Source organism: Sinocyclocheilus anshuiensis, unplaced genomic scaffold, assembly GCF_001515605.1.
Source record: "Sinocyclocheilus anshuiensis isolate Anshui unplaced genomic scaffold, SAMN03320099.WGS_v1.1 scaffold1172, whole genome shotgun sequence".
NCBI lineage: Eukaryota > Metazoa > Chordata > Actinopteri > Cypriniformes > Cyprinidae > Sinocyclocheilus > Sinocyclocheilus anshuiensis.
Genome location: NW_015552679.1, coordinates 15,572 through 28,219, shown reverse-complemented (window position 1 = coordinate 28,219; position 12,648 = coordinate 15,572). Strand labels below are relative to the sequence as shown.

The window sequence follows — 12,648 nt, the reverse complement described above, 5'->3', positions numbered from 1 at the left end:
GCCGAAGTCACAATGTTGTATAATCATTTCACTCCAATAACTCATTTGAAAATGTTGAAAATATATTTTAGAAAAGTAAAATATATAAATATGTATTTTTATATTTATATCAAAAATATTTTTACTTTAATATATTTGTGTGTATATATATATATATATATATAAATTGAGATTTTCAATGATTTATCATGCGGCCTTATTATGACTAATAAAAGCAATAAAAATCCCAGTACATGAGCTGTCTGTGTTCCTCAGGTGTATGACATGATGTTGCGGGATGAGAGGTTTTACCCGTCGTTTAAGCAGCACCCGCTGTATGTGCGGATGCTGGCCGAGCTGGACATGCTGAAAGAGCCCAGTTACAGGGGTTCAGACGACGGGGACGGAGGTGATAAACTCACACGCAACCTGATCTGTCATCAGTCAGTCTCTTTACACACCACCTCCTAAAATTCATTAATAATTCTCTGTTTCTCCAGAGTCATTCAACGGGTCTCCAACAGGAAGCATTAATTTAGTATGTCAAATAAAGCCGTTCATATGTAATATTTACATACATCATGCGTGTTTAAGTGTGTTAGCTTGTTTCTAATGCTTGTGTTTTGTAGTCATTAGATGATCTCAGCAGTGGGAGCGTGGATGAGTCTGTTCAGCTTCATGCCTTTATCTCTGATACGGGTGAGAGTTTGACCTGCTATTAACCATTTTAATAGTGTAATAATACCGTACCGTTTCAAAAGTTCAGCTCTGTGTCCTAAAGAGGCACTGAGTGATTTCTGTCCTCAATGAAAGTGACCATCAAAATGTCTTGTTGCTTATCAAAAACTTTTTATTTTATTGCACTTGGTTACAACATGATGTAACAATCTGCAGAGGTGAATCTAGCAAATTATGTCTGGGTCATATTTTACCCTTATAGCAAAAGAAAACAATAATATTATAAAACGGATAGTTCCGGTCCTTGATTCTGATTGGTTGAGCTGCGTTCGAAGCTGTTGTAAATTACTCTACAAACATACACCTTTGTTTACTTCTGTGTTGCTCAGCAACCACTTTGTTGGAACCACAACTGTTTCTGAGGAACTACATTGTTTGGTGGAAGAATACTGTTTTTATTAATATCATTACACTTTATTTGCTCTGTTTTATTTTGGAAACCTTACTACGTATATGGAATAACCGTTTTATAAAAGCAATAAGCCCCGTAAAGCCTTGGTTTACAGTGAATTTATAACAGCTAAGGGGGTTTTAGTTTAAGACACTCCGCTTTGTGTCGTGTCTAACAACGTCCCTTAGCTGTTATAAATTCACTGTAAACCACGGCTTATTGCTTTCATTTAATTGTGTTATAAATGACTTAAAACATGTTTTTGTATAATGGTAGTATTTGTTGTGCTTCCTTTAATTTATGCTGATTTTGTGTTGAATTATTTTATTTTATTTATTTAGTAATTTATTAGACGCTTTTATCCAAAGCGACTTACAAATGAGGACAACAGAAGCAATCAATTGTAGTATTAAAACAACTAAAAACAGATCCAAAACTAAAAGCTAAAACTTTATAAACACTACCTATACACATTTTAAAAATAAAGAGATTAAATAAAAATGACAAATGCATACAACAAAATTTCAAAACTTAACATTTAAATGAAAAACAAAAAATAAAGCTAAAAACAATTCAAAATATTAAAGAACAAAAGGTATAAGACTAAGAGTATAATAATGATTCTAACATAACACTAAGCCAAACACCTATATGTGTAGCTGTATTACATTAATAATAATCACTATTAAGAATAATAATTAAATAATGAACATCATGTCACAAACATCTTAAAGGTCCCCTGAAGTGCCTTGAAACATGCAGCATTATTCTATGTGGTGACGTAAATTCAACTGAAACAGGAAGACAGGGCGGGACATATCGATCAGCCCCGCCCCCCTTTTAAATTAGCCAATAGCGTTTTGTTTATATCTGCTTGGGTCAGAGCCGTTGAGCTCGGTAAAGCTACACTACATGCCATTCACTGTACAGGAAATACTACACTGTGAACAAGCGACCGATCTCAGCCGCGGCTTCAGCGTCTATTTATAGTGCAGGGGGCGGGTGCTTCGGCTTCTAGAGAGCCTTTGATTGGTCAGAAGATTTGATGAGAAGATGAAGTACGATGTGACGTCAAAAAAAATCATTGAGCTGTTTTGGCAGAAGTGACAAACTGCAAGCTTTGAATGCTTATATCTTCTAAATGCGAATTTTGTCACTGTTTTGGAGCGCACTGCCTTATAGATAACCTTAAGACTAACATATTGATACTAACACCCAAAAAACTTTAATTTTGATTTCATGGGGACTTTAAAGGGATAGTTCACACAAAAATGAAAATTCTGTCATCATTTATTATCATTTATTGACTTCCATAGTATGGAACAAAATTCTATGAAAGTCAGTGGCTACCTGCAAGTTTTTGGTTTCACACATTCTTCAAAATATCTTATTTTGTGTTCAGCAGAAGAAAGAAATTAAAGAAATAAGTAAATGTTTTTGTAAATGTTTGGGTGAACTGTCCCTTTAAAGGTCCTAAAATAAGCATAATTTTTGATTTTGAGGTGAAATATGACCTCAACCTGTTTTCACCCACAGATGTTCTTCGAGTTGGTCTCTAAAAAGGCCCTGATTTCTATTGAATTCAGTTCGATTCTTTTAAATGTTGAGCTGTTGAATTGGATGTTAGTAATGACTCGTGTAGATGGTAATAATCTGTGATTTCAGAGATTTTCAGTGTGTGTGCTGGTGATCTTTCCTCTCTAGTCATCACTTCTTCTCATTTTCAAGCTTCATTTATTTGAAGGAGCAACACTTTTCCTGCCACTGTGTGTTGATTCTTATTCTGTGACACTGTCATTCCATCAGCTTTATTTCTTTATTTTCTTACGTTCATCTTTTTTTCCTCTCTCCCTCTGTCGCTTTGTCTTGTCGTCCTCTCGCTGCTGTGTCTTTCTTGTTCTCTTTTTCCCCTGCACCATCATTTCCATCACCCCTGCCTCTCTCTCCTGGTGCTCTGTAGCTGATGCTTTTCTAAACCAACTTCCTGTGGCAGGCGCGTGTAACGATCACGGGAAGACGTACGCCCTCTATACCCTCACCATCGTACGCAAGACCTCCGACGGCAGCGAGTACATCTGGAAGACGTACCGCCGCTACAGCGATTTCCACGACTTCCACATGCGCATCACAGAGCAGGTGAGACAGATGTACCCTTTAATGAGCGTCACACGTCACCTATCAGAGTAGTTTGTTGTACTGCCTTTAAGTTATGCAGATTTTATATTATATTACTAGATAATAGGGGGGAAAAAAATCAGCAAAACTTAAAGGCAGTACAACTTAAATCAACATGGTAGAAATGTGGTTAATTGCTTGAGTCTATTGCATTTTTGTTTTATTGGCCTGTCTTTGTGTCTTTATTATGATGCATCGTTGTTTAACGCATTTTACCATGTTTAAAACACAAAAATGTGAAAAAGGACTGGATTGAAAGTTAATTGTCAAGAATATATATATCATATAATATATATATTTTTTTTTTCTTTTACTATAGTAAAATAAATATAATTGAAATCTGCAAAACTTAAAAGCAGTACAACAATCTACCCTGATATATAAATTCTTGACAATTTGTAATTTTATTCTTAAATTTACGTCACAATGATGAATAGTCATAATTTCAACCCAACTCTCATAAAAAAAAAATGTAAGTAAGTAAAATTTTAAGTAAAACATCTAAATAAATATGTATATAGCAAAATATTTAAATTATATATATTTTTAAATATAATAAAATATTTTTTAAATATACGTTTTTACTTAAAATATATGTGTGTGTATATATATATAGGTTTTGTATGAGTTTTTTTTTTATATAATGGTGATGAGAATTTAAATTATTTAAATTTTTAATTATTATTATAATAAAATTATTATTTGTATTATTATTATTATTATTATTATTATTATTATTATTATCATGGGTGTTCTTGCTGTAAAGGCATTTACAGCTATTTGAATTTAAACATATCCCAAAATATATATAGATGTGGCATGTATTGGTTTTATAAAAATGTCATTTTAATCCAGACCTTTATCTGTGCTGATTGTAATTAAGAATTTTAAACCTGGTAAAATGTGTTAAACAGCGATGTGGACTGCACCCATGTTGGTAGCTGAAATCATCATTAATTAGTCACAATAGTTAACATTTTTATTAAGCAAACATTAAAAGAAACATGTTGAAATCTGTGAATGACTGGCGTTTAAATTCTGTAGAGTTTTGTGAACACAGAGTCCACGTTAGTCTGGATTTTTGTGTTGAACACAGTCTGATCTAATGGGGTTTGATAGATGTGACGTTTACTAACCCATGTGTCCCGTGTCTTTAGTTTGAGAGCCTTGGTCCGATTCTCAAGCTTCCTGGCAAAAAGACCTTTAACAACATGGACAGGGAGTTTTTGGAGAAGAGGAAGAAGGACCTGAACGCTTATTTGCAGGTGGGTCAGACGAGGACGGGTGTTTATTTTGGGTTCTGCTGGCTCAGGTGTGCTGAGAGCTGAATGTGTCTTACAGCTGCTGCTGAATCCTGAGATGGTGAAGGCCTGTCCCATGCTGATCCCCTACGTCTATGACTTCTTGGAGAACAAAGCCTACAGCAAGGGCAAAGGAGACTTCGCACGCAAGGTGAGAAACGCCACATACAGATAAGTTTCAAACGATCAGTGTTTGATGTCCAGCAGGGTGGGAGATTTAGCTTATAAAGTTATATCTTTATATGAAAAATTATCTAGGCATTCACACCAGATTTGCACTAAATAACTTTATGCATTTTTATTTATATGCTCAAACATAAGAAAAAAAATCAATACACTACTGTTCAAAAGTGAGATTAATGTTTAATGTTTTTAAAAGAAGGCTCTTCTGCTCACCAAGGCTGCATTTTATTTTTATTATTATTTATTTTTGGGTTTATTTTGATAGGACAGTGTTTAGACAGGAAGTGAAGTGGGAGAGAGAGGGGGGGGGTGAGCAGTTGTGCTGCCGAATATTTTTGTGGAAACCGTGATACTTTTTATTTTTCAGGATACTTTGATGAATAGAAAGTTCAATACTTTTTTCTCAGGATTCTTTGATGAAAGTTCAAAAGAACAGCATTTATTTGAAATATAAATATTTTATAACATTATAAATGTTTTTACTGTCACTTTTGATCAATTTAATGCTTCCTTGATGAATAAAAGTATTAATTTATTTAAAAAAATAATAATAATTATATTGACCCCAAACTTTTGAAACCGTAGTGTATATTTTTGCAAAAAAAATGGTTTAATGATATAAAATGAAACATGCAGACTTGAGTACACATATTTTCAGTGATAATGCAAACTAATCATTAAACCGATGCACTGAATCAAAAAACACTAATAAAATGATATGATTAACCCATAGATGCAATCTTAATATTCTCATCATTCTTTTGATAGACGCATGGATAGATAGAGAGAGCGACAGACTGAAGGGGCGTTCACACAAACAGCGATTTGCAGCGGCGAAGTTAGCGAAAGTCATTCATTTTCAATGAGAGTTGGTGAATCGGGACAACCTGAGGAATAGTAGAAAGCTGAGCTGGTTTAATGTTAATTAGCAGCGGTAAAGACACAATCTGAATGCTGCAGTTCAGTAGGAACAGTGATGAAATCGCTCGCACCTCCATGCATTACTCCAGAGGGGAGCGGCCTAGAGTTGTTGTCTGCTTGGATTCGCCGGTTTTTGTAAACTTGTCCTGTTCTCTGGACTCGGACAGATGGACACGTTTGTGAATCCTCTCCGGAGCTCCATGCGGAACGTGTCCAATGCCGTGAAGTCACTGCCGGACAGCCTGGCCGAGGGAGTGTCCAAAGTCTCGGCGGACATGGGCCGCATGTCCGAGAAACTTGGCCAGGATATTAAACAGTCCATATTTAAGGTAGAGCACGTCTGGAGAATCTCAGAACACAGCGGGAAATGCGCAAAAGACCAGAGACCTCACGAACTGGACACTTTTCATGATGGTTGCTTGTGTTGACTGTCTTTGTGTAACTGGGAACTTTGTCTGTGCCGTTTCTCAATCATTTCATATGCATAGCTGAGCGGGCATGTAGGAAGTGTTTGCGCTCGACTGGCGTGATTTTATGAGGGTTTGTCACTAACTCCAGATGTGTCTGATCCACAGGTGCCTCCTTTAATTGCAAAGTCTGACATCGATCCCGAACACTGCCGCGTCTCGGCCCAGCTGGACGACAATGTGAGTCAACATCAAATCAAAAACTTGGCCAAATCACTCTAACACTCTAAATATGTGTAAGGCACCGATAAATAATGACATTTATTTTAATAATTGTAATAAGCAAATCTAGTACAAGCTGTGTGGTACAAGACATCCATAAATATTGGTGTTATATTTTTTTCCCGCAAATTATTATTATTTAGTAATGTATTAATATATTAATATATTTCTTTATTGTTTTTATTTACTTACAACAACTTAATAATAATTATTATTATTATTAAATACTCTATTTTACAGTACAATAGTATTATTACCATAATATTGTATGTCTTTATTGATTTTTATTTTTTATAATTGAATAAAATAATAATAATTTTATTATGAAATAGTATTTAGATTTTACAGTATATTCACAGACATCACTGGAAAGTTTGTAGTTCAGTGGGGTATGTCAAAAGCAAGTAAGTAAAACAATGCACAAGTTACTAAAGTTATTTGACGGTAAGGAGAGCGAGAGAGAGAGAAGCGAGCGAGAGAGAGTCTGAGAGCACGGACTTCTGTTGCATGATCTTGATTGCATCCATAGTAATGCTGTATATTAATATAGCAATATTTATTTATTGTTTTTTTATTTGTCTAACTTAATAAAAAATATATTTATTATTATTATTAAGTACTCTATTTTACAGTATAGTATTGTTATTACCATAATATTGTGTTTCTTCATTGATTTTTAATTTTTATAATTTAATAAAATAATAATATTTATTATTATTATTAAATACAACTTGTTTATTTTACAGTACAATAGTATTTTTACCAAAGCAATTTATTTCGTTATTGATTGATTTTTATAATTTAATACGTTTACTCTATTTATTTAATATTTATTATAATAGCAACATTACCATTAGGGATGCACCGATACTGGTATCGGGCCCGATACTGCGCTCCTGTACTCGTACTCGTAAAAATGCGATTTTAGGGATGCACCGATACCGATACTGGTATCGGTATGGGCCCGATACTGCGCTCCTGTACTCGTACTCGTAAAAATGCCCCGATACCAAAAGCTGATACCAAACAGTAGAATGGAGTTATTAGAGATTAAGGATGTCTATAGGCCAATTCACACTGCCCCAACAGACACCAACAATGAAAATACAGGTATCGTATCGGCGAGTACCAAAAATTAAAGTATCGGTATCGGACTCGTTCTGAAAAAAGTGGTATCGGTGCATCCCTAATTACCATAGTAATTTATTTTTAGTTGATTTTAAATTTTATAATTTAATAAAATAATATGTATTATTATTTATTATTTTCATCATTGTTATTATCATTATTATTAAATACAGATTTTTTTATTTTACAGTACAATAGTATTTTACCATAGTAATGTATCTCTTTATTGATTTTTATTTTGTGTAATTGAATAAAATAATAATAATATTTGTTTAATAACAAATAATTTATTTAAAATAATTTATCTAATTAGTTTGCATCCCCGATAAATTTTTCCATGGCTTGGAACGAGATTTGAATGAGATTGTAGAGTTGAAGCTGTCAGTTTAATGAATGTTGTTTTGATGTACAGGTGGATGATAATATTCCACTGAGGGTGATGTTGCTGTTGATGGACGAGGAATTGAATAAAATAATAATAATATTTGTTTAATAACAAATAATTTATTTAAAATAATTTATCTAATTAGTTTGCATCCCCGATAAATTTTTCCATGGCTTGGAACGAGATTTGAATGAGATTGTAGAGTTGAAGCTGTCAGTTTAATGAATGTTGTTTTGATGTACAGGTGGATGATAATATTCCACTGAGGGTGATGTTGCTGTTGATGGACGAGGTGTTTGATCTGAAGGAGAGAAATCAGTGGCTGCGCAGAAACATCAAAAACCTCCTACAGCAGCTCATCAAAGCCACGTCTGGAGACACCATTAACAGGTGCGACAGACACACGCACATTATGACTTGCATACGGTTGCATTTCTGCTGTCTGTTCAACGGTGAACATTTGTTTTCGCTTCACTGCAGGAAAATCGTAGATCACGTCGACTACATGACCTCGCCTGAGCAAGTGTCTGATTACGTGAAGAGATTCAGGTGATGATTTCACTCACTGTCTGTTTTGACATGTATGTGGTTCTGCTGCTGCTTCTGACTGGGTTTTTGACCCCGCAGAGACTCTTACTGGCCAAACGGGATTCTGGCCGAGACGCCGCCCCGCAGAGACAAAAGCTTACGCATGAGGACACGAGTCGCCGCCAAGACCACACTCCTGGGCACCATGCCAGGTACACACACACACACATTACAGCCTGGATCTTATGACACTGAACATGCAAACATTTATGTGCACTCACAGCATAGACTATAGTGGAAAATCTGCAGTTATTCTGTATTATCATATAATCCAAAATGTTTAATAAACAAATATGCAAGGAGTGGGGGATATTTTGAACTGTGAATAATGTCCATTCTAATTCTGTTCATATATACTGAGCTTTCTGCAAAATTCTACTCTAGTATTCAAAAGCTTGGGGTCGATAACATTTTTAAATGTTTTTGAAAAATCTCTTCTGCTCACCAAGGCTGCATTTATTTGATCAAAAATACAGTAAAAACAATAATATTGTGAAATATTATTACCATTTAAAATAGCTGTTTTCTATGAGAATAGATTGTAAAATGTAATTTATTGTTGTGATCAAAGCTGTATTTTCAGCATCATTACTCCAGTCTTCAGTGTCACATGATCTTCAGAAATCATTCTAATATGCTGATTTGCTGCTCAAGAAACCAGCGCTGAATTTTCAGCATCATTACTCCAGTCTTCAGTGTCACATGATCTTCAGAAATCATTCTAATATGCTGATTTGCTGCTCAAGAAACATTTCTGATTATTATCAATGTTGACAACATGATCCATTATATTTTTCAGGATTCTTTGATTAGAAAGTTCAAAAGAACAGTGTTTATTTGAAATAGAAATGCTGTCATTTTTGATCAGTTTGATGCATCCTTGCTGGATAAAAGTATTATTTATTTATTTTTAAAAAACGATGCAAAGACCCCAAACTTTTGATAGATTGTAAAATGTAATTTATTGTTGTGATCAAAGCTGTATTTTCAGCATCATTACTCCAGTCTTCAGTGTCACATGATCTTCAGAAATCATTCTAATATGCTGATTTGCTGCTCAAGAAACATTTCTGATTATTATCAATGTTGAAAACATGATCCATTATATTTTTCAGGATTCTTTGATTAGAAAGTTCAAAAGAACAGTGTTTATTTGAAATAGAAATCTTTTGTAACCTTAGAAATGCTGTCATTTTTGATCAGTTTGATGCATCCTTGCTGGATAAAAGTATTATTTATTTATTTTAAAAAAACGATGCAAAGACCCCAAACTTTTGAATGGTAGTATAATATATGTATGTTTATATAATAATATATACATATATAGTACCAGGGTTTATTATGGTTAAACAAAACTAAAACCATAAAATAATTTTTGTTACTTGAAATAAACATTAAAAGAAATAAAATAAGATATTTAAATGTAAATATTTTAAATGTATTGCATTTATTTATTTTTAAATGTATTTCATTTCAGCTAGTGATTTTCACTTAGTTTAACTTGATGTACTAAGATAACTATATAGACATAAAAAATTAAATGAAAACAGAAAATATTAATTAAAAACTAATTCGACCATTAATAAAAACTATAATAGTATCTCAGAGATACCAAGATAACACTGTATCGTACGTCCAATTTAATTTGTATACATACAGTGCCTCAGGTAGAGTGATATATATACTGTACAGCAAATCTCCACTGCTTGATTGCTTGTATCGCCCCAAAACTATACAAGCAATATAATAACAAATAATATAACTATATTATTGTCCAGCTCTAATCTGCTAAATGCGACTATAAGGCATAGAGATATTAAGATATTATAAGCATTAACATTATGATTTTGTGTAAAGCTGCTTTGAATCTATTATGAAAAGCACTATTAAATAAATGTTCTCCTCCCATCAGATGAGTTGAAGCACATCATCGGGGCGGAAACCACACGCAAGGGCATCCTACGCGTCTTTGACATGTTCCAGCACCAACCGCTGAACCGCCGGCTGGCCTGCGTCTTTCTGGAGGGCTTCCTGGAGACCTTGTTCCCTCAGTACAAGTTCCCCGAGCTGTTCGTGAAGCTCTACTCGCGCTCGCCGCGCGTGCTCAGATATTCACAGAAATTGCGCAGCTTGCACAAGAGGTGACAGACGGACGCTTCTCCCGCCGACGCAGAGGGGGGCGGGGGACCAGCGGCAAACGCTCAAACACACACCTCCCTCTTAGTGCCTCGTGGCTGTTCTCGCTTCAAGCACTGTATTGACACGGCCGTAGCATAAAGGAGTCATTTTATCATCGTGAAGCCTTCGGCACCTCGCTCACGTCTGAACCACTACGAAAGACTGCAGCGCCCGAGCACTGAGCCATCGCTCTTTCCGTTTGCCGTGCATTTCTGATCTGATGTTTTGAATGACACTGTGTAGATATATACGATTTGTGGGGTTTTTGTATTTGGCATTGGTCGCCTCATCGTCAATACTGTATGGTGAAGGAAATCCGACCGAAGCAACCTATGCACCTTAACACTCATTACAAGCAGAACCATATGATGAGGGTCGGCAGTGATGTATTATGATCATTTTGTGGCACTGAAACTGAAATAGGCGTAACGTTATCCTTCTCAGCCTTTTGCTTACATGTAATACTTGAGCTAATCTAAAATGACTTAAAGGAATAGTTAAGGCAAAAATGAAAATTTGTTGACAATTTACTCACCCTCAGGCTATCCATGATGTAGATGAGTTCGTTTCTTCATCAGATTTGGAGAATTATAGCATTGCATCACTTGCTCAGCAATGGATGCTCTGCAGTGAATGGGTGCCGTCAGAATGAGAGTCCAAACAGCTGATAAAATCATCACAATAATCCACAAGTAATCCACACCACTCCAGTCCATCAGTTAAAGCCAAAAGCTGCATGTTTGAAACAAACATATACATCATTAAGACTTTTTTTTTACTTCAAACCATTGCTTCCGGCTAAAATACAAGTCCATAATGTATAATAACACTTCCTCCATTGAAAAAGTCCATTTCCTGTTGTTTCTCACATCAAAATCCAGCCACATATTTGTTTAGAGCTCATGATTTGTTTTGGATTGTTTTTGTTAAACGGTGCTTGATCTGTGCATATTTCTCTCCTGATTCAGACAAGATGACTTTCACGTTATGAAGCGTTATTATGGATTATGGACTCATATTTTAGCCGGAAACAACGGTTTGAAGTTAAAAACACCTTAATGATGGATTTGTTTCTTACAAACACACAGCTTTTGTCTTCTGAAATCATTAACTGATGGACTGGAGTGGTGTGGATTACTTGTGGATTATTGTGATGTTTTTATCAGCTGTTTGGACTCTTTATCATCGTGAAGCCTTCGGCACCTCGCTCACGTCTGAACCACTACGAAAGACTGCAGCGCCCGAGCACTGAGCCATCGCTCTTTCCGTTTGCCGTGCATTTCTGATCTGATGTTTTGAATGACACTGTGTAGATATATACGATTTGTGGGGTTTTTGTATTTGGCATTGGTCGCCTCATCGTCAATACTGTATGGTGAAGGAAATCCGACCGAAGCAACCTATGCACCTTAACACTCATTACAAGCAGAACCATATGATGAGGGTCGGCAGTGATGTATTATGATCATTTTGTGGCACTGAAACTGAAATAGGCGTAACGTTATCCTTCTCAGCCTTTTGCTTACATGTAATACTTGAGCTAATCTAAAATGACTTAAAGGAATAGTTAAGGCAAAAATGAAAATTTGTTGACAATTTACTCACCCTCAGGCTATCCATGATGTAGATGAGTTCGTTTCTTCATCAGATTTGGAGAATTATAGCATTGCATCACTTGCTCAGCAATGGATGCTCTGCAGTGAATGGGTGCCGTCAGAATGAGAGTCCAAACAGCTGATAAAATCATCACAATAATCCACAAGTAATCCACACCACTCCAGTCCATCAGTTAAAGCCAAAAGCTGCATGTTTGAAACAAACATATACATCAAGACTTTTTTTTTACTTCAAACCATTGCTTCCGGCTAAAATACAAGTCCATAATGTATAATAACACTTCCTCCATTGAAAAAGTCCATTTCCTGTTGTTTCTCACATCAAAATCCAGCCACATATTTGTTTAGAGCTCATGATTTGTTTTGGATTGTTTTT

General features: G+C 35.2%; 1 protein-coding gene across 6 annotated transcripts in view; it reads left to right on the top strand.

Moving 5' to 3' along the window:
- Positions 1 to 11,203, top strand: part of LOC107667580 (sorting nexin-13-like) — a 45,958-nt gene extending 34,755 nt beyond the window's left edge. For 3 of the 6 annotated variants that reach the window (XM_016459274.1, XM_016459276.1, XM_016459275.1), the window contains exons 15-25: positions 256 to 388; positions 480 to 517; positions 609 to 678; positions 3,102 to 3,244; positions 4,441 to 4,548; positions 4,625 to 4,735; positions 5,856 to 6,017; positions 6,264 to 6,335; positions 8,135 to 8,439; positions 8,518 to 8,630; positions 10,391 to 11,203. In XM_016459274.1, the coding sequence (XP_016314760.1) occupies positions 256 to 388; positions 480 to 517; positions 609 to 678; positions 3,102 to 3,244; positions 4,441 to 4,548; positions 4,625 to 4,735; positions 5,856 to 6,017; positions 6,264 to 6,335; positions 8,135 to 8,439; positions 8,518 to 8,630; positions 10,391 to 10,623 (1,488 nt within the window). In that variant the 3' untranslated portion in view covers positions 10,624 to 11,203. Of the gene's footprint in view, positions 1 to 255; positions 389 to 479; positions 518 to 608; positions 679 to 3,068; positions 3,245 to 4,440; positions 4,549 to 4,624; positions 4,736 to 5,855; positions 6,018 to 6,263; positions 6,336 to 8,134; positions 8,440 to 8,517; positions 8,631 to 10,390 lie in introns of all 6 variants that reach the window. The other 3 variants (XM_016459278.1, XM_016459277.1, XM_016459279.1) reach the window with 3 other exon arrangements.
- The last annotated feature ends 1,445 nt before the right edge of the window (positions 11,204 to 12,648 follow it).